This window comes from Fukomys damarensis, unplaced genomic scaffold (genome assembly GCF_012274545.1).
Source record: "Fukomys damarensis isolate Sample0158 unplaced genomic scaffold, DMR_v1.0_HiC HiC_scaffold_39, whole genome shotgun sequence".
In the NCBI taxonomy this organism is placed as follows: Eukaryota; Metazoa; Chordata; class Mammalia; order Rodentia; family Bathyergidae; genus Fukomys; species Fukomys damarensis.
Window position 1 is genome coordinate 17,408,663 of NW_022900951.1, and position 23,332 is coordinate 17,431,994.

Here is a 23,332-nt window from a genome sequence, read left to right on the forward strand (position 1 = left end):
TTTATATAAATAATTTAAATGTTTTGACTTGAAGTTATAGTCATAAAATTTTTTGCAGTTGTAATTATTATACCTACAGCCTTAGTACATTTTTCCATTTTCCTATTTTGATGATGAATGTGGTAGACCTAATTTAAACTGTTCTAAATGTTTCTTTTTTCCAATTAAAATAAAATTTTGTTTATTCAAGGTAAGCATTTTGGTGGTATATGAACATAAATATTTAATTTGGATGATAAATAATAAAAGCTTTAAAATCTTAAAAAGTTTAAAATGTTAGAACTAATTGTCAAGTAGAATTTTTGAGCTGTATGTATTGGTGCATCCCAGCAAACCCAGCACTTGGAAGGCTGAGGCAGAAGGATCACTGTGAGTTTGTGGCCAGCCTGAACTACATAGTGAGACCCTGTCTCTAAAAACAAATAGAAAGTTAAGTAGAATTTTTTTTCATGTAATTAATTTTTTAACATATATATTTCAGAAAAAAATGTGACTACAAAAATACCTTTTATTCTAGAAGATAAAATATTAATGTATATTAACTGAAAGTTGGTTGTAATTTTATTACATCTTATGACATTTCATTATCATAATTTATTGCATATTTTATACTTGCCATTTATTTTTCTATAATAGTAGTAAAGAGTTTTTAGGTCTTTGAATAAATATGAAATCTAATTTGTCTTATTCACTCTAAAATGTGCAATTATATATAAAAATGTATAAAAACAGATATTTAATTCTTAAATTCTTTATAGAGCAAAGGTGTAGCTATAGTACATATGTATATAAATATATAACATTATGAGAAGTTAAAATGTTTGCAGTACAATGAATTAATACATGGAGTTATTCAGGTACTCTCTCTCTCTCTAAAGAGACATAAAATACATACATATAAATTCATATTCACCCTTACATATATCAATTTATTCGACTTGAAAGTTTAGTTTTCTATTTATGCTTTTCTTAATTTAACACTACTGAGTAGAAAATACCAGCCCTTGTAATTTTCTGCCCCAGGATGTGTCCATATAAATATAGCATGTTGGGTTAATAGATCTGAATCACCCAGTGATCTCAGCTGCATTAGCATTCATATTACAGGCTTCACGTGGAAGCCTATGCATTTACAGATAGGCATAATCTTATTCCAGTGGCATACATTGGAGGCAGCTGTAATGTACTGTCAATTTCTTTTTGATACAGGACTCACAGTAACAAAAAGCACGGGGCAATTCATTCAGGAAGAGCTTTCAGTTAACTGAAAATAAAATTCTACCTTAATTTTATATTAATCTTGTTAATGTTGTCTAAGAACTAGCTAATAGATAAAACAATACTATTATTTTAGAAAATAAAAAAATAAATGACAATGTAAATGGAAACCTCACCTTGTGATGTATTGTATTGCTGGAACAATTTGCTGATTCAGCAAATCTGAGAATATTATTTATTATTTATTATAGCATATATAAAACCCTGGAAATATAGTTAACTATATTTGACCATCTAAACACTTGTACACAGATATAGCAATAACAGATTTTTGCTGGAATAAGGCTCATTTTTTGAAGTTGACATTAATTTTATGAGTTTATCTGCATTTTATAAGATATAACAGGATTTAATTAAAAATATAAGTCAATCTATAAATTTAAGGTTTTAATCTTAGCACTTAATATATAATTTTTCTGGTTAGATAACACTGAGTCATGGCACTGTTTAGAGTAACTGGTAACAAGAAGTAGGGAGAAATATAAGTAATGATCCACAAATGATGAAACATTTCATTTATACTCATAATTATGTTACAGAAGACACATTCTAACAAAAATTTCATAGATAACCAGTGAAACATTTCATAACATAAACTACATTCAAATTAAACAATCCTAAATGGAATATTTCTATCAAAATACCACTCGTGGGCCCAATCAACTATAGTAATAATGTGTACATAATAAGTTTTAAGTATCTCATAATAATAATTTCAGTAATGTAATTTTATTAGCGAATTTTCTCTTTCAACTCTATAGAGGAAAAAAATAAACTTTCTTCATCTCCCACTCCTTTATTTTAACACGGAGTCTCACTAAATTGCTTAGGCTGGGCTCGAACGTGGAATCTTCCTAATTCAACCCCCCGAGTGATAGGATTACATGTTTGCACTGCCACATGCAGATAAGCCTCATTCTTAAGCTCCATATTTTGTAAATTTCTCAACCTTTTCTCCAAAAGAAACATTGCTAATATGCAATAAAATTTTGATATATCCATTTAGATTGAGCCTCATGGATATCTTCTTACTCTTAAAGGAGATATATAGAGTTTGAATACTGAAAGCAAGTCTCTTATATAAGTTTCTTTTGCATAAATAACATGCAATTTGACTAATTAAATAACATGCAATTTGAAATCTTATAATTCCAATGATATAGTGTTACTTGGTTCCTAAGGCCGCAGCATATCTTACATAGATGATAGCTCTTAAACACATTTTCCTTTTTAAACAGCACATATTTTTACCAAGAATCATTTGAGCAAACAGGCAGAAGAAAGGCATATGTTTAAGTCAATATCGCTAGCATTATCTAGTATTGTGAACAGTAAAATCAATTTGTAACACCTAAACTAATTTTATGTTACATGGTACAGTGAAAATGGACTGGAACAGAAATTAGAAAATCTAGGGCATATTTCTATTATTTATTCGCAGTGTGACACTGAGGCAACTCATTTAACCGCTCTGATCCTCAGCTTTTTTTTTTAAATAGGGATAATAAAAGTTCCCCTATAATCCTCAATGAAAGTTTAGATAGATTCACAGGTAAATTCTGTGGGAAAGATATTATTATTTTACACTCTGCCTTTTACATGCTGAACACTTTCATCCACCCTTTTTCTTTACTCTGTCTTTTCTTTAGGGATGAAAAAGGAAATCTTCCTTGTGAAGACCTCAGAGGACATATGGTGGGCAAGCCAGTGCATAAGGGATCTGAATCACCAAATTCATTTCTGGATCAGGAATATCGAAAGAGGTTTAACATTGTTGAAGAAGATACTGTCCTATATTGCTATGAATATGAAAAAGGAAGATCAAGTAGTCAAGGAAGGCGAGAAAGCACACCAACTTATGGTGAGAATTCTCTTATGTTTACAAAAGAGCATATGTCTGGTGTTGAAATGTCAATTTTCTATCATAAGATTTGAGATTGTAAAAATCATCTGATTACTTTTGAATATTAATAATCTATGTCTATCATGTGCTTCTAAGTGAACTATCAATAATGTGACACATAATGTTAAAAATATTTCCAGATTTTCCAAAGATAAACAAGAACAGTAGGTAACATTTTAGCTCATAGTGGTTTAGAGAAATTGTTTTAGTATCACATATATTTCTTCTTTGTTAGATTTTTCCAAATTAAACTATTAAAGAGTCTTTTAAAATGTACACTTACTGTTAGCATGAATTCTTTGAAATAAAATTATCATTTTAGTCCTAATGAATTAAAAAATATCTTCAGATAGGGTTTTAGCATCATACTGAAAATCTATTTTTGTAGTGTTTGTAAGAAGCTACTAAACTAATCTGGCATTCAAGTAGAAGTGAATTTTAAATAAAATGCAAATACTGTATTTAAAGCAAGGCTACGCCCATAGTTACCAATTACTTAAGTTTTCTTTTTATCTTTGAGTCTTATTTTTCCACTCATGACAAAGAAAATAACTCAGTTACAGAGGCATAAAATTTATATAGTGTACCTGTAATATTTGCAAATAAAGTTGCCTAAAATTTTAAAAAAGTAATAAAAACCTTTAGTCCTATTACAAGAATGAATGGATGTAATTAAAAGTATATATTTCTCCCTTTTTACTTTTCAAATTTATCATTTGTAGTGAGGCGTTTATACTTTGGAGGAAGGACAGGATCCTTGCTGAGCAGTTCCGATTTGGTCAATGGGAGCTGAGCAGAGGGAAAATTGTTTTTAGCGCTCTCTGTCTACCTATCCCCCTCAATTGTTCATAACGATTTTTATTTTTATTCATTCCACATGCAACATTTTGACCACCTTTTGTTAGATAAGCAGTAAAGTATCTCAACTCTTCTTTTTATATCCTAGAATTTTCTGCTATATTCTACTTATATTGAAGTATATAAATGTTACATTTAAAAATTTATAGTCATCAAGTGAAGTTATTGACTGATTCAGGAATCTATAACAATATATCTACTAGGTTCTTTTCAATTATTTTTTTGAGACAGGGTCTCACTGTGTACTTGAGACTGGCCTGGAACTCGCTATGTAGCCCAGTCTGGTCTTGAACTCACAGCGATCCTCCTACCTCAGCTTCCCAAATGCTGGGATTACAGGCGTGTGCTATCATGCCCGGCTCTACTAGGTTCTTCTTTAGCTGTAGATCCTTAGTCCCTTCAGACAGCAGTTTAAAGTGCCTAGTGCCTTCATGTTCCACAACTCATATCTACCCCCAATAAAATAGAATACTGATGTTTAAAAGTTTTTGATAGCCAATAGATAATCTGACATATTTTTAACAAGTAGGAGAAAATAATATATATGTGTTTAAAAGAGGGAGAAGGAAGTAAGCAAAGATCTTTTTTAAAACTTTTAAACCTGAAATAAATATAATCTTAATAATTCCTTGGTTTCATTTATTCCAAGACTCCATTGTAGATACTTAAGTGTAAATTTCTAGATATAACCTAAAGTTTGTTCTGTGTAACCAATAGCTTATTGTGTTTACTTTTTCAAACTAAGGTTGTAAGTAATAAAACATAGCTGTCAGTTTCAGTTTATGCCTATAATTTTCACAAAGATTAATTAATTTAACAACTCATTCAACTTTGTTTTATAATAAAGATGAACAGGCACTGAGAACACAAAGGTGTATAAAAGATAAATCCTGCTTATTCAGCAAGCATAATCCAGAGGGAAGAAACATTTTAATAAATCTGCATTGTAATCACTTCTGGTGAATAGGAAGATATGCACAAAATACTACCTCGCTTAGGAAATTAAACCCCATAGTCAGACTGGGAAGTCAAATAAGTGAATATGACAGTTCTTTTAGCCTTTAAATGATAAATTGTCATCTTTCAGAATGTCTTAAATGCTGGTCATCCCCCACCAAATACCTGACACCTTCTCAAAACCCGGGTGTGAAATCTGACAGCCTGTATAAATCTCAGCCCAGCCTCTAAAGGCTGTACAAATCACTTCAAAATTTCATATCAATAATCAATGATAACTTCATTTAACTTATAAATTAATTCCATTATATAGAAGTCCAAGTATAGCAGTAGTCTCTTGGTTTGAAAGTAATAGTAATAATAATTTATAATTGTCCTAAAATATATTCCACAAACTAAAGTACAGAAAAGTTCATATTTGATGTTTTTGGAAATGACAGTAGCATAACTTTTTAGCCCTGTGTGATATCTTAAAATGTAGTATATAAGTCCTTTATGCTTAGAGCATTCAATTTAGTTCTTAGTAACAAATACCGAAATGTTGAATTATGCAAATTTAGACACTACTACCCTTCGATTAACTTGCAAATTACTTATATACTCAAAGAAAGCTTAGAATTATGAGTATAGGTAGGACTTTAAGAAGCAAAAGGAGGGCCAGAGATTTAGCTCAGTGGTTCGGTGGCCTGCCTTGCAAGCACAAGGACCCGAGTTCAGTTCTTAGTAACAAATACCGAAATGTTGAATTATGCAAATTTAGACACTACTACCCTTCGATTAACTTGCAAATTACTTATATACTCAAAGAAAGCTTAGAATTATGAGTATAGGTAGGACTTTAAGAAGCAAAAGGAGGGCCAGAGATTTAGCTCAGTGGTTCGGTGGCCTGCCTTGCAAGCACAAGGACCCGAGTTCAATACCCGGGGCCCCAAAATATGAATTATGTTAAATATCTCTTAGTACATTCATATTTTGAAGTTTATACATACATATATATATGAAAAATAAGGAAGCTCTTAAATACAATAACAAAGAAGCATAGATACAACAAAAAATATTTGAATATATCCTAACTTGGGATTTTAAAGCATGTTATTTTCCTAAGGTTCTCATTTTATATCATGGAACCCTCTAGCTGTTAATGGTGAGTTAAAAGTACAATATTAGATAAGCATAGTAGACAGAAGAAATAAGTACATAGCTGTTGAGCTTTTAGATACATCAAGTACTGTCCTAAGCATTTCACACATATTGGCACATTTAATCTTCAAGTCAACCCTATGAGTTATTCACTAATAAAATAAAATCCTTATTTTATAGAAGAGAACTCTGAAGTACAGAGTCTATATAACTCATCCATCCAACTTGTAGAATTTGGATTAATTCCCATAAATGTTTCTTGCCTTTACCACTGGTACTAGCTTGCTAAGTATGGTTTTAAAAAATCTAAATTGGAAGGAAATAGTTTCCCAAAATTGCACTGCTCCTTACAAATTCAAGAATTTAATTTAAGACAAGCAGACCTAGATTGTTGTTATTTATGCCATTTATAGCAACTGCCAATGCAATGAGCATGCACTTACTTACTTACGGCCTTGACATCCTTTACAAAAGGAATGATACACTGAGATCTGACCTCAGTGTGTTATATGACCAGCAATGTACTATATCCTTTTTAAACAACATAAAATTTGTTTTAATTTTCTAAAAGGTAGACAAAAATAATTCCTACATACATACACAGATAAAAATAGGGGAAACAACCTAGATTAGTGTTTAATTGCTTGTATAATATTTGGCAATTGTGTCTGTGTTATCGTGAGGTTGTTACTCTAGGCCTTCGAAATGTTAGTGCATTGAAAATTGCATTAAGGCCCAGTATGTTAGGTATTTATACTCACTGTTGTCTTTATTACATAAAAGCTTTAATGTGAAAATAGAAAGTTGGAAAATAACATCAGATTGCTTTAAATATTTTGTTTCATCTACTTAGGCTTGTAAGGCAAAGGTTCAATTTGATGAGATCATTTGCTTGGCAAGAGATCAGAATGGTAATATTTCCCATCAGCTTTCCTTTTTCACTGTTCATGGAATCTTGAGAAATGATAGACACGGTTCACTGAGTCTTCAGGTGGTCATAAGTGGTCATGTAAGAAAAAGAGGAAAACATTTTTAATAATAATTTTACAACACTGTTGGTGTGACAGTAGGAATGTAGACTTTTATGATTCATTAAAAATCTAGTACATCACAGAAAAGCACAAGAATGAATGAAGTTATTTTAGAAATGTTCCTCAGAAATTTTATTTGCACACATTGGGAATTAAATAAAATTAAAATCTACAACATTATACCAGAACATTTTCCACTTTAGTCACTAGGACAAGAGAAAACCAAGTACTCTGTTCTCTTATCCCCATAAATAGCAAATGGCTTAAATGAATTATTGAAGAATGATCAAGGGCCTGAGGGAAGTTATATGATAAGCTGAGTTTTAGCACTGTGAATTGAAGATAGTGTTTGTAGTTTGCAGTATATCATACACTTCAAAACTTCCTTTCTCCTTGTTTTTCAAATTTATTCTATCTTTTGGACAGTTAAAGTATAATTAATAGTATTATTCCAAACATTTCTTAAAGAATAAAATACACACAATGCATTCTCACTTATTTCCAAATATATGCCTGCTCTCTTTCCTATGATTTTTGAATATAAATAATCTTCCTTATAAGGAGAAAGTTCAGCTGTCATTCATCAGCTATTCTTGGGAGAAAAGAAAATGGAATTATAATCATAGAATAGATCTATGTTCAAGTAAAGTATTCTATTCCCGACAAACTAGCCATAGAAATAGAAATTCCTGAATGAAAAATGCAGAAATATGAGATATACACAATACTTATAGGAATTCTTATTCCTTTAGACTTTTTAAAATAAATTTAATAAAGGCTCCATATTGGCTAGTTTCACAAAATAATTTTGAGAATCCATCTGATGGTGATAGGAGACCTTGTAATTGATAGAAATCAGTTCAACAATACTTTGACATCGAAATTAAAAAGTCTGTTCCTAATGTAAAAATTAGGGTAATCCTGTAGGGAAGGCATTCTTCCTTAATTTGTACAATTTTACTGATAGAAATAAAAAAGCATGAGTTTTGAGGACAGATAGACCTTGATTATGTGTTACAGTTTGGCCTTTTATAGGTGATTGAACTTGATCTTGAGACCTCACTTCCCTATACTTTTTTTTAATCTGTAAAACCTGGAATATTAGTACTAACAGTGTTTTATGAGGATTAAATCAAATAACGTGTGAGGTACTTAGATCTTGTTTCATAGAAAGTGTTCAGAAATTATGACTAGAAGGCATAATAAATTATTGCTGCTATTAAACAGAAATATGCTGAAGATTTTCAAGTATTGATTAGAACTTCTTTCTCCTATGGAAGGACTTACTAAAATACAAAAGGGCTAGAAGTATTCCTTCGTGTTGGATCCCTCTACCGAGTCAAGTATGAACTATTTAAATAATAGCAGCCAAAAGAAATATGAATATAACTTTGGGGGTGGCTTAATCTTGTAAAAGAAAGATAATTCTAATAGCTAATACTATTGCAAATTACTATTACCCAAGTCTTCATAAACTCCACTTACAAAAATTATCACCTCTTATACTTGTCCAGAAAGGGCCAATTACAATCTCTCAGCATCAGAAACTTGAAAACAATACAATCCTCACACCTTCTTAGTTTTAGGTGAGTTTCTAAAAAAGAACAAGAGAAATAATATAAAAGATAAAATAGTTGAGAGACTCTTATTTGGGTGTGGTACCACATACCTGTGATGCCAGTACTCTTGGAGGCTGAAGCAGATGGATCAGTCATTGAGGCCCAGCCTAGGAAACTTAGCAAGACTCTATCCCAAAATAAAAAAGAGCTGGAGTACTTCAGTGTGAAGGCCCTGAGTTCCTTCTCCAGTAACCTGGGAAAAAAAGATTACCCTCAAAGATTTCAAGGTACAAATAATGGATAAAGCAATAATATTAAGAAAAAGGAACTTTTAGTAAAGTTAAATAGTATTAGTATGTGGAGAAAACAGAAAAATTACTAATCAAGTAGCAAAGCTGGTGGAGTTTTCAGAGAAAGAAAAACTTTTCCAAGGAATGAATCAACAGAAAGATGTGAACGATATGAGATACTGCTTCCCTTATAAACAGAATGATATAGTTAAGAATAGAAATGCTAATTTAGTGACTCCCATCTGGTTGCCCACCTAGAGGACATTTTTGATGTCACAAGCATAGTGGGGTTTGTTACTGTCATGTAGTGGATGGAAGCTAAGAATGCTTTTAAACATCCTGCAGTTCTCAGGACAACCCGCGACAATAACAAATCATCTGACCTAAAATGTCAACAGTGCTGCCATTCAGAAGCCACAGCTAACCCAAGAAGAATCACTTTATAAGTAAATTTAATATAGAAGTAGATAATAGAAAGAGCAAATCAGAGACCTCATATGACACAGTGATGATCGGCTATATTTCTAATTCAAAGAATCTGGGAAGTTATTGCCTTGGAAAAATATGCCAAGATTAATTCACGTTTAGAATATTCTCTCTACAGAAACAGTATAAGGTTAAGGTTGTCTGGTATTACCTACCCTGCCCTACAGTTAAATACCTAATCATGGAATCCTCTGGAGGAAGAAGAAGTTACATTTATCCCTAGTAGAAGTCAGAATGCATTTTCCCCTATGAAGAAAATGTAGCATTAGTCTGATTTTCAATCTGTATATATGATAATTAATTTATAAGGTCTTGTAAATTAATGAATCTGCTGCCGGAAAAATAAAAGGAGGTGGAAGGGAAAATATAATTGAAATGTGTCATGTACATGTACCAATTCCCTACAGTGACTAGAAACACTATTTCAGTGACTCTCATCTGGGGTTAGTGTTAACCCACCCAGAGGACATTTTCGATGTCACAGTCGTGGTAGGGACATGATGTAATCATTATGTGCTGCAAGTATGTACCAATAAAAGTTTTAAAAAATGGAGTGTCAGCTTTCAAATCACAATATGGCTTAAGTAATCCAGCAATTTCCTAAGTATGTTCTTCAAATCACTAATCCTAAAAAAGAATCTATTAAAATTATATGATTAAATAAGATGAAATTCTTTACATTTTGTCTCGTTTTGGAGATTGCCTACTAACAGTTTAGAAATTCTTCATGAATTTGGCTTAATTTCCTTTTTTGTTTGTTTATTTTTTGTTTTTTGAGACAGGGTCTCACTATGTAGTTGAGACTAACCTGGAACTCAGAATGTAGCTCAGGCTGGTCTCAAACTCACAGGGATCCTCCTGCCTCAGCATCCCGAGTGCTTGGATTATAGGTGTGCGCTACCATACCAAGCAAATATGCTATTTTTAAATGTATTTGTACATTGAATCTTTTTCATCTTTTTGTTACATAATGCTTACTAGCTTTCTAATGGAACTAATGTTTGATAGAATATATTTTGGAAAATAGACTTTGGCAGCCCTCTTAAAGACCCAAATAGCAATAATAAAAGTTTCTTTGCATTGTAAGAACCAAATAGCTGACTTACAGATAAGCATTTGGAAGAAACTCTCTTTTTAAAGTTGAAACCTACTCTGTAGTTGACTTGTTGAATATTATCTTCATTCTTCATTTTTATCTTGCACAAAAGCCAGATACAAACTATTTTCTAGAATCAAACTTATTTGTGATAGAAGTTCAAAATAAAACAATAAAAACTAGCTAAAAAGATAAGTGCTTGGTGTTCTGTACTCCAGACTACCTGTGGAATTACTTCTATTACTGCAAAACAAATTGCCAGAAAACATGGAAGAAACTACATCCCTGCTGTTTGAAAGTGTGGTGTTATTCAACATTATTCAAGAAGAGATCTCTAAAAAATCATACCCTGACTACTTAAATGACTAGAAACATTAGAGCAAAGGTATATAAATGACAACCCAGCATTGTTTTATAATTAATATGTTAAACCAGTGTACTTCCCATTGTTTTTAAGACATGAGTTCCAAACACAAAGCTTCATTCACACTTCGTGCTCTAATTCTCCATTAGTTTTTCACATGACTTTAAGAATATTTTGCAAGAGTTGCAGACTAGGTGGGAGAATACTTAAAAACTACAGTAATTGTAAATGTCATTAAATTATATTTGAAGAAAAATTAATTGGGTTTTTTCATTCATGGTCTTGAATGATTTATCACTAGCAATGTGATGTAGTGAAAAGAGCACTAGGTTAGGAACTTGAAAGTTTGCATTCATAGACTGATTCTTATTCTGATTACCTGTGAAATCCCAAAGTATTAAATTAGCATTGGTGTATCTTAAGTTTTTACCTCTACTTTCCTTACTAATATCATGAATACAATTCCAATAACAAAACTGTGACAGGAATTATTAAATGTCATTTATGTTTAAAAGAAACTCTTCAAATGATGATCTCAATTGTTCTCTTTTTTACTTTTCATGAGAAGGGATGACTTCCTTATGTTGATAGGATGTTCAAGACACTGATTTACTAAGATTTTTGAAAAATAGATTACTTTTATTTGCAGTTACCATAAAAACTGCATGCTTTGCCCAATTATTTGCATATCTATGTCATCTTTCTTCTCCATATTTATATTAATGATAAGTGCAACAAGAGGCCCAGGTATTTCAGCACTCTTTATTTTATATCCTTTAGAGGAAAACCCAGAACTCTTTTGCCACTTAGTATTTAAAGCATCTGAATGCTTCCTCATTTCTCTCACACTTTTCTAATGTAGAATTGTCTCTATGCGGCAGCAGTATTTCCAATAAGAAAAGACTCTGTAACTTTCAATGTGTATAGCTTGTCCCTTCCCTTGGTAGAATGTTTAGAAAAGGTAGTTTGGCTCAAAGTGTAATTAACCATGGAATCAAGTGTTAAATAGTGTCATACAATTTCTTGATATGATTCAGTTTTTTCTCCTTTAACAAATATCTTATTTTGCCATTTCAAATATGGATCACATATACAAAGTGATAGGAAAATACAAAATTTGATTTATTTTTGGAAATACAATTTTAATGGTTTTAATTTGCACTGATGAAACTGAAAATAGTTGAATTTAAAAACTAAAGTTTGTATTTTATTTATGTTATTTATAAATTCTATTAAAGCCAATGCTTAATCAACACAGTGACAGTTTTACAAGCCAAGTTTTTGCAAGGTCTTCTGTCCCAAAGAAAAATGTTTTAAATGTGGCACTGAAGATGTACCCATTGTTACATATTTTATTAGATCCAGATATATTTGTTGCCATTATCCTTGAAAATGATTGACTTTCCATTTAATTCAGTTTTACTTGCTCTTCAAATATCTCTTCTTCTTCTACCTTAAATAACCTCAGAATGTCTTCATAAAAATGCAGCCAACCATCTGAAAGTAATTTTTCTGCATTGTATATGGAGAGTTTGAAGGGTGTATGTGGCAAGTTTGTAGCTTAAATATTTCCACTACACTCATTTTCATCAAAATACTGGCTAAAATATTCAAAACAGATACACAGTTTTTCTCAGACTCTAGAGAAAGCTGTTTCATGAACATTAAAGGGTATGTCAGACTTACAAATAATTTCTCTGCAGTTTTTTAATTTTTTCAAACCTTGAGTAACTATGAGAAGATTTTTTTTCTCAAGTGCTATTTATTCTGAAATTTAAGGATTTTTAGCATGTTTTCAGAAAGTAGAAAGAGATACAACTGAAAAAGGCAGAAATTCAGTGGTGTTTCAGTAAACATCATGGGTAGATTAATATGAGAATGTTTCTAGGAAAGAAATCAGGAGGCAGTTCTAGTTCTGACATGATTCCCAAACAGTTCTGTAAGGCTCCATTACCAAAATGAAGATGATGGGTCAGGATTTCATACTGCCTTGGAAAGAAGAGAGGGAGGGAAAGGAAGGAAGGGGAAGGAATCTAGGAAAATAGAAAATGGATGTGGCTCATATCCTTTTTGGTCTAGTATATGAGGGAAGTCCCCTGTTTAATTTTCTAAACAGTTAATTATTGAGCAGTTACTGTGTTTAAGGAACTCTTCTGAGTGCTGGAGATACCACACTGAACAGCAGAGGAATGTCTCCTTGCTCATGAAACTTACATTTGAAAAGAAATAGAAGAAATCAAGGGACTAATTTAATACTTTTTTTTGCTATAATTGGCATGCTATTAAGATGATTTTTGAGAGAAAATGAGAACAAATAGAGAAACCTGACCTAGAATAAGAGGTCAAGGAGCATCCCCCTGAGGAAATGACATTTTTTGCTTAGATCTGCAAGATTTGTGTGAATTTAGGAAGAGAAGAGAAAGAACAAAGGAGCAGAGTCCTGGATGGAAGGAAATTGTTTAAAGGAGAGAGTAATCCTCTATGCCAAATGCTCCAGATAGAGGAGAAAAAGTCCAAGAATTTGGAGAAATATCTACTGAATTAGCAAAAACTTTGATGTTCTCTAAAAGTAAATTATAATTAGGGCTTTTTATCTCTGGATTTTTTTTCTAATTAAAAATAATTGCGTGGTACTGGGGATTGAACCCAAGGCCTTGGCACTAAGCAACATCCCCAGCCTTTCTTAGATATTTCACTTTGACACAGGGTCTTGCTAAGTAGCTAAATTGTTCAGGATGGGTAGATTTAAACTTGCCATTCTCCTGCCTCAGCCTCCTAGAGTACTGAAATTATAGGTGTATGCCACCATGCCCAGCAATTTCAATTTTGTTTTAGTAACATACCATATAAATTAACACACAATATAATTCTGTTTTTTTAAAAAAATTTACTCCCAGAAAATTTGTTACAGATCAAATGTAAAATTATTCCTGTAGATAATGATACAACCACACAAATCAAGAACTTCACTACAATCTTCAGTGACTTAACTCCATCAGAACCTCAAAAAATGACCACAACACTATAAATGCAATGTCTTCACAATCTATGTGTACAATGTTTCTTCTTGTTTTTGTATATACATATGTGGTTCTAAAGAACCAATCCATTCTTTTAAAAGTATTGAACTACTTTTTTAAAAATATACTGAAATGGAGTTTATTTTTAAACCACACTCTGAAAAAATAAGTATCTTGAAAATATTGGATTTATAAAATTAAAAATCTAGAGTATTGATGTTACAAGTAGAACAGACATGACAGAAAGACTTTTCCTCAAATCCTTACCCCACCCTTAGGAGGCAGACTATATTGACCTTAATTATCTCACTGAAATTTTGCCTCTGTGTAAAACAGCAGAGATATATTCCATGCGAATTTTGTAATCTTTTCTTTCTGTTTGTGGTTTGTTTTTGAAATTATCTCACTAAGTGGTCCAGGCTGGCCTCAAATTTGGGCTTTTTCTGTGTCAGCCTTCTGAATTGGTGAGATTATAAGTTTGAGCTACCATGCCTACCTCAAATTTTTAGAAACTTTTGTTTTCCTTTTTTTTTCCATTACTGGGGATTAAGCCTAGGGCCTTCACACTGATCTATATCCCCAGTCCTTTTTTATTTTTTATTTTGAGTTAGGAACTCACTGAGTCTCTAAGTTGCCCAGGCAGGGCTGAAATTTGTGATCATCCTGCCTCAGCCTCCCAGAGTTCAGGTATTACAGGTGTGCACCACCACACTGAACTAGTATTTTGAGTTCTTACATGATCAATTATAAAGGCAGTTGCTCACATTGAAAGGAAACCATTAAAAAAATACTACATTTTTCCTCATTAATAATTGATGTCTAGTTTATCCTCAGATTTTAATGGAGCTTACCAAGCACATTAAACTGTTTCAGTCTAGATAAGAAGCTATAAGGTTGGTATATTTTCCTTAAAAATAGAATTAGAAGTCTAACAAAATGTTTAAATTAGTTTTTGCCTGATATATAAAACATTAATCTTTTCTAAATACATGGCGTGATTACTATTATTGATGATGAAATTCAGCTGGGCACTAAGGAGAGACGAGAGGAAAGAAATTGACAGTGAAAAATGGTAAGGCCAGTGTTAAAGGTAGAATGATTGTTGGGTTTGGAATTCTGTGGAGCAAGCACTAGAAATACAGAAAGTGGTAGTTGGAAAGTGGGTTATTTTGAAGGATTGAAACATTTGCAGATGACAAGGTTAAGTATATGTGAAGAAGAAAACTTCATGCAACTAAGTTATCAGATATCAGATGGTGAAGTCCAGAAGTGCTCTTTCAGTACCTGAGTTTGAATCCTTGTACTGGGCACTTACCAGCTGTTTGCTTAGCCAACTAGAAACTGTTTCTTCATCTGGTAAAATGTTCTTAATGATAGCACATTTCTTTTACTTATGAGGATTAAATGATTTAATATTTATAAAATTCTTGAATAGTATATAGCATATGGTAAATGACTGTATTTGTACCATTATCATCACAGTAATCATTTTCATGAACCAGTTATGCATGAGTCTCTAGTTTTCATTCATTCTGAATTTATTAAATAACTCTCATGTCAGGTATCGTGCTGAGTACCCTTTTAAAACTTTTGAGTAATTTTCATTGGCTGTTTTGTGCTTCAGGAATTTAAGGTTGAACAGAAATAATACAATGCATCCTCACCAAAAAGTTATCTTTGAAGTCTTTGCCGTAAGTTTTCTTTGATCAAATGCTATTAGGAAAAATAGAAACCCAGAAGGAAATGAGACAGATCAAAGCAATGATTACTTAAATCTAGAAAGTAGATATGTTCATTGCATCAAAAAAGAGGCATGAGGGTAGACCCAGCTGTAGCCATGAATGAGAATCTAACCATATTGCTGAAGCATTATAGTGTCTAAAATTTGTGGTGATATGATTTAGGAAATAATAAAGATAACAAATTAGCCTGTGGTGTTCCAACATGAAACAGTGTGTTAATATCCTCATAGGTTAAACACAAGGGGTTACCATCTTAGAAGTTGGCTGTGAAGACAATTGGGCATTAGGTTATAAGACAGACCATTTACCAATAACAAAGTAAAATTGTGAAAATAATGATTTCTTTGTAAAGGACCATAATTCACAAAGTCTGGGACTCAAGATAGAAAACCTGGGCTGTTTATTATTTATAAAAAGTATTTCAAGTTTGCATTATCACCTGGCCAATTGCCACAGGCAGTTTCACCTTCTGGCTCAAAACACACATTTTTTTCATCCACACAAATGCCAACCATAATGTTGCATATGAGTGAGTGTGTTTTGTACACTGTAGCTAAAAATTCAGTGTAAGTTTGAGCACACATGGGGAAGAAAAACAATGTGATGTGAACTTTGTTCTCTGTGTTTAGGCAAGCTACGACCTATATCTATGCCAGTGGAATATAATTGGGTGGGGGACTATGAAGATCCAAATAAGATGAAGAGAGATAGTAGAAGAGGTAAGTGTTCTAGAATTTCAGTGTAGGCTGGGTTGATTGAACAATAAACAAATTTAAATGTTCTTTAAATAGATTATTATGGCTTCAGTAGGAAATGTATACTATCATTGACTTACTTTGCAACAAAACCAAGTCAAACCAATGTTTGACTATCTTGACCCATTATTAAATAGATATTGTTTATGAAATCCTTCTAGTGATCTAAGGTAGATAGTAAAATGTGAAAAATTGAATATCTGATTGTTATTTGAAAGTTAGTATTTGTAAACCAAGGTCAGAAGTGTGAAACTGCATAAAGGAATTAAGTTAGTGAATAAAAACCTAAAGTGCCTTATTATCTAAGGGAAAATTTAGTACCACCATTCATTCCCCATTGGTCCACAGTGCAACCTCTCACTTTTGTAGGAAATACAACCTTAAAATGAGCATTGAAGCACATAATTAAAAGAACAAAAAGGTAATGGAAACTGAGCCAGTGACTCTAATGAATGTCATATTGAATTGGGAAAAAATGCTTTGCTTTTTTTTCTGTCTGTTTGCTGTTCAGGATTATCTTCTTACATGGGGGCAGGATACTCTTTATGTATCTATCAAAAGTTTTATGTTCACTTATTGTGCTATGGAGGTGAGCAGTAAATTGATCAACTGAAAGTCTCACTACTAAATAAGGTTTACCAAGTATGGATGTATAGACCTAGTTGGTCATGCTGCCACCACTTCCATTTTCTGAAGTAATCATAAGATTATAGATGGAAAACAAAATGAAACAAAAACTATTCATAGAACCTAAGCTCACTAAGCTTCTTACATTGTATATTTAACCTGTTTGCATATGTACATGATGTATTTTATTACTGCACAAATCTATAAACCACATGGTCAAAAAAGCATGAATCTCTGCTTCTTTAATTTTTTTAACACTTGTTTTATTGCTTGAACATTTCTGAAAATGTTGACGAGTCCATTACATGCTCCAAGCTTCAGTTTCTAAACTCATTTGTTTTACGGAATATAAATAATTCAACAAAAAATAAAAGAAAAATGCTTGTCATATGCCATCTCTGAGTCACTCTTTTGGAACTTGATATTGTACAGATATCTGTTGGGAGTGCTTTATGAAGTATTAAGTGCTTATAATTCATTCAAGCATAGATTTTATAAGCTAAATTTCCTGACTATTGGTTCATAATGTGAGCTTTAACTTCAAGGATCCTACCTAGCATACCATAGGCCAGTGTTTGTTATCAAGCTTTAGAAGAATCCTCCTGGGCTGCTTGTTACAAATTTAAGAGCCAGACACCAGAACTTCTGATTCATATTCCATGGATGATTCTGATATAGCTAGTCCAAAGATAAAACCAGAAGAAATAATCTGTTGGCTATTTCTTATTGTTCTATGATTCCCAAATAATTAACACAACATACTTCACTATATACAGATTAAATTAAATCAAATTAAAGTTCTGAAACAAAAACTTATACCACTGTTATGAAAGAATGACAAATTTAAGGTTTTTCTATATTGACATTGGTGTAATTATCTTTTTTATATAGAAAACTCGCTACTTCGATATATGAGTAATGAAAAAATTGCTCAAGAAGAATACATGTTTCAGAGAAACAGCAAAAAAGATACAGGAAAGAAGTCCAAAAAGAAGGGTGATAAGAGTAATAGCCCAACTCACTATTCATTGCTACCTAGTCTGCAAATGGATGCATTGAGACAAGATATCATGGGCACACCTGTGCCAGAGGCCACACTATACCATGTAAGTAAAAATGTTTAAAATTCTTTGATATAGCTTTTACTGGAAGACAAATGACTCTCAGGTAAATTCCAGATTTCTTTAATCCAGATTTTCATGAAATATAACTTTAGAGTATGTACCCTTAAAAATTATTAATTATTGATTTGTCATTCAGTTCATATGTTCAGTAAGTTCATATGTTCTAGAAAGTTGCATTAATGAGATACCATGCATAAAACGATGGAGCTATAAATAACAGACTAATGATCCATGTGCTAATATGCAGTGCATGGTTAGCTATAAATTCAGTATTAAAGATAGAATGTATAATATATTCATGCTTCCATTTAAAAATGAGCACCTGCTATGTGCTATGGATTGCGGTATTAGAAGTGAAAATGGGAGGACAAACATACCATTATATGGGGAGAATGATAAGCTGAGAATCCCCCTATAAATTAATTCTTATAATAGGTGAGTACAGAACATATAGAGATGACATTGGAAAAGGAGGACCTTACCCTCAGGGGAAATGAGAACAGACTTGATAATGGGGACAATTTGAGGAAAGTGAAAGATGAGTAGCAGTACTTTACTAGGAAGATATATGGAGGTGTGCTACAGCTGCATGTTCCAGGGACTTCATGTGGCTTGGTATTGCTGGTTCATTAAAAATTGAGGGGCCGGAAATTTAGCTCAGTGGTTCTGCCGCCTGCCTCGCAAGCGCAAGGACCTGAGTTCAATCCCCAGTACCCCCCCGTAAAAAAATGAGGAAAATTGTGTGGGGAAAGGACAGTAGACATAGGAAAGCTAGAGGCATAGGCAGAAAATTTTGTGATAAAATATTTAAGACTTTTTCCTATAATAACAAAGAATTATTGAAGAATTTGAGCTAGGGACTTGGATGATCAGATTTGCCAGTGGGATCTCTCTAATGCAGAGAGAATCAACCAAAAGGTCAAAGGCAGAGCCATTAAGTCCAGCCCAGAAAGAGCATGACAAACTAGGACAATGGCCATGTGGAAGCTGAGAATATTGTTAGCCAGAACATTCACTTCAAAAATCAACACATATTAGGCTGTTTTGGTTAAAGGAAGTTTGTTGTACCAATAAAATTGTAGCTTCTACTTAGAAGCTTGGAAAATATGAAAATTTAAGTGGTAGTTTTAAAAACTGTATTTAATGCTCAAAGTATCAAAAAAATTCATCTACCACTATCTTGAAGGTGTGCCATTCAGGTATACAGGATGTGAAAGATTTAATAACTTCAGTTGTTTCTCTGAGAAATGTCTTAAATCTGCTTATTTGTTGTCTACCTCTGTCAAAAAACTAGAGTACAGTTGTTTTCTTTGTTTGGGTTGGAGTGTTGTTCTTCGCTCCCTCCTGCCTATTCTCCCATAACATGCTTCCAAGCCTCTTCCTCTCTAAGAGACAAATGCCCGTATCAAAACCTGCTCCATTAAATAACCAACAAAATAAATTGTTATTTTTTCCACTGACAATTGAAGTGAATCTGAAGTCAGTACTCTTCAACTCATGTGAAGAGAGCCATTTTTGTTGTCATCACTAGTCAGAAAGGCCATCTGAACACTGATTATCCTTCAGAACCTGGGGCATTCCATTCATAAGCAATAGAAAGCAATAGTCTGAACAAAGTCTAAAAATGAGAGAAAGCTGGCTTATTCAAGAGGGAAGTTAGTAGTGAAAGATGAGGCTCAAGAGACTAATGGAATTCAAATTATATCATCTATTAAAGAATTTGGATTTCTCTTAAGAGTTGTGAGCCATTAAAGGCACATTGAAATATGTAGGCTGTTTCATTCTGTGTCATGCGTATTCGAACAGGTATATGAAGTACTGTGTGGGAAAGGAAAATGGAGAGATGAGTCTCACAGATATGGATTATTAAATTAAGAAAGACTAGAAAAGGTGAGGTGACCTGATAATCAAAAATATTATGAGTATTGCCTAGGACAATGCACCTTTCCAAGAGTATTATTTAGAAAGTGTATCAATAACCTGGTCTAGTAATTTTACTTCCAGAAGTTTATTTTAATAAATCAGAGAGTTCACTTTTGCCTCCTACTTATATTAGGTGTCCAGAGCCTGTAACATGGTATTTCTCAGGTAGATACCTTTCCCAGCTAATTTGTGATGGGGTGGGGGTGGTCAACAACAAATAAGGAATACTATTAACTTGAGAGGGATAATCTCCCTTGTAACAGTGATCCACCAATTCCAGGGTAGAAGGCAGGTACTTCCTCTGTTATCAAGTTTAGAAGAAGCAAAATAACTATTAGCCCCCAAATACATACTAGATGGTTATAACCGTTGTTCAGAAAGAGAGGACTTTCATTGGAGTTTTATGGGACTCTTTTATGTTCCCTTGGGGACTTCGACCTGTCACATTGTCACATATTTAGTACTTTCATGATCATAAAGGGAGTTTGAACATTTGTTATGTCTTTTGAACCCTACAAAACCCCTCCTATTTTCGAATAAAAAAGCTTAAACTATGCTGAAAGGTTAAATGACTTACCCAAAGTTGTGTTGTGAAAAAGTATAAGGTTCAGAACCAAAATCACCCATTCCAGTTCCTTCTACACTCCACCCTGGTGCTTTGGGCATGGTAGGCATTCCATATACAGAGAATTGTTTACTTTTAATGAGTTAATTTTGAAAAAAACTTGATGTGCCCTCATACATTATTGTTAATAGCATTTGAAGTATCTAGATTGACTTATGCCCAGATTTTTCTTTTGCTATGTATTACTATTTTTTAAATTAGGCCAAACATACAGAGCTGTTGCTGTTACAGAACACATGTTAGTTATTCAACATGATCTGTTGCTTGAACTACATAATACTATAATTAAATTGCTAGGGCCTTGAAGGCAAAACATATACTTAAATAATATATTTTTTATACTTTATAGGAAATGTTGGTTTTTATCTATTTATATAACTTATTTAAAAATGAAAGTGTTTTCTCTTATATTTTCCTGAAAATACACAATTATTATCAATTATAATCCAGTCAATTTTATTATGAACTACTAATCCTACTTTTAGTAATTTTATTTTGGATAACTCGGTCATTTTTAATAGAATAGAATTTATGTGGAAAAAGATTATGAAGATTGAGTATTGGATTTATAGATTGCTATCTCTACCTTAATACTAGCTCTATGGAGTCTAAGAATTCTGAGTTCCAATATAGAGAAAATTTATTATAAATTTCTTGGCAGCAACATATCAGCCTTAGATATTCTTAAAACAACTTCTGAGGTGTGTATGTGTACGCTTACATGCACACGCCCATGCAGTATTCTTATATAATTCCTACGGGTCTGTTTTGGAAAGAAATCTAGTGAAAAGAAAATGCAAAGCAAATACTATTGAGCTTCAGTGTTCGACTTATTTTTCTTATCAATTATTACAGATTGTTTAATGATAATAAAGATTTAGAGTATATGGTATTATAAAAAATAAATTTTAAAAATTAATTAAACATATTTGTTATTCTAGTTGTTTTTCCTAAATTTATTTAACAGAAAAACATTCACTGTGCTTTAGCCATCATGACTATACATCAATCCTTGGCCACTTCTTCCCCTTTTGAGATGTTATTCTCTCTGTAGAGAATGCTTTCACACATTCTTTCCCCTGGCTGTCTAACTCTAAAATCCCAGGGGGGCTTTCCCGATCAGCCCCCTCTGAATTAAATCACTTCCTCCTATTATGTTCTCTTAGCACCCAGTGCTTCTTTAAAACCTCTGTTGTGATTTGTAATTATATATGTATTTGTGTGAATATCACCATGGTGATATCACCGTGGTGTTTCTCTCTCATGTACATGGCAAGTCAGGCATATCCATATACATAAGAGGCAGGGACAGTTGTCTCCATTTTGTTAAGCACTATATTTCAGCACCTAGTATAAGTACAGTGTCTGATAAGCTCTCAATAAAAATGTAATGAATAAATCAATAAGTACATATGAATAGGAACTTTTAGTGCTTTTCTCACTGTCTTCCACCTGCGAAGAGAGCTTTTCTAAATATCCTAGGCCATCCTCACAAGGGCCAGCAATATAAGAAGTTTAGCTCATACTCCTTCATTCCAGCTCAGAGCTTCAGTTCCAGCTAGTTCTTGCTTGCTTCCTTCCAGGTCTCACTACAGAGGCCCTAATATGCCCAGCAGCCAAACATGATATAACATTTTTCAAAAACTCAAATTTTTTATTTTACCACTCAGATTTTCTTCTGAAAATATGAAAGTTGTTAGCTGCCAAAGCCTTCATATGACCCGAGATCACAAGTATAAAAGGCAGAAAGCAGTGTATGTATGTGTGAAATTAGAATGTATTGAAAAAATATTTATAAAGAATAAATTGTTCTGAATCTCATCTTTAAATCTTATAGGACTTTTTTGGTTAATAAGATATGTAAATAACAACTTGCTCTCATTGAGGCTACTAAACTAAATTCATATTTAAAGTAATCGTTTATTTTAAATCTGTATGCTGAGATGCTAGAACAAGTAAAATTTGATTATGGATCCAGACAGTATGCAGGTATACTTTCATTAAATAATGTGGTTTTAGGTGGCTTATAAGAACAGAGTTTGAGTAGATATTCAAAAATCTATATAATTCTTTTCATAGCACTCAACGTGTAGCTAGTCTTAGGTTTTTTAGGGTGTAATTTCAAAACATTTAGTTGTCATTTTATTTCTAATAAGCAATTTTAGCTATTCTAGTCAATTTGTGCGGGTGTTTTTAATGGAAGGAGGAGAACAACGGAGAGATATCAGAGGGAATATCTATTTTGTTTATTTAACAAATAAATACGAAACACACCATTCTAAGCACTTTGAAAATACTAACTCGTTTAATCCTTATAACAACCCTATTAGAAAGGTTCTGATTTTATCACCATGTTACAGATTAGGAAGCTGAGACATGTGGATTGTTACATAACGGAGCTGAGATTTGGGCATTGGTAGTCTAGCTGTTTAGACAGAACTATAATACCCCTCAAAAACTAACATAACTTAGCAGAAAATTAACAGTTCTAGTGGTGCAGTCATGTGTAAGGCCCAGCCTAATTTCTATAGAATATGTGAAAATAATAATACTA

The 23,332-nt window shown here is 32.6% G+C and overlaps 1 protein-coding gene across 3 annotated transcripts in view; it reads left to right on the forward strand.

Annotated features, from left to right (window-relative positions):
* The window catches only part of Cnksr2 (connector enhancer of kinase suppressor of Ras 2), a 263,447-nt gene that overhangs the window by 170,395 nt on the left and 69,720 nt on the right, over nt 1–23,332 (forward strand). For all 3 annotated transcript variants that reach the window (XM_010607126.2, XM_010607127.2, XM_010607128.1), the window contains 3 exons: nt 2,928–3,139; nt 16,354–16,443; nt 17,998–18,212. In XM_010607126.2, coding sequence (XP_010605428.1) covers nt 2,928–3,139; nt 16,354–16,443; nt 17,998–18,212 — 517 coding nt within the window. The remainder of the gene's footprint in view (nt 1–2,927; nt 3,140–16,353; nt 16,444–17,997; nt 18,213–23,332) is intronic.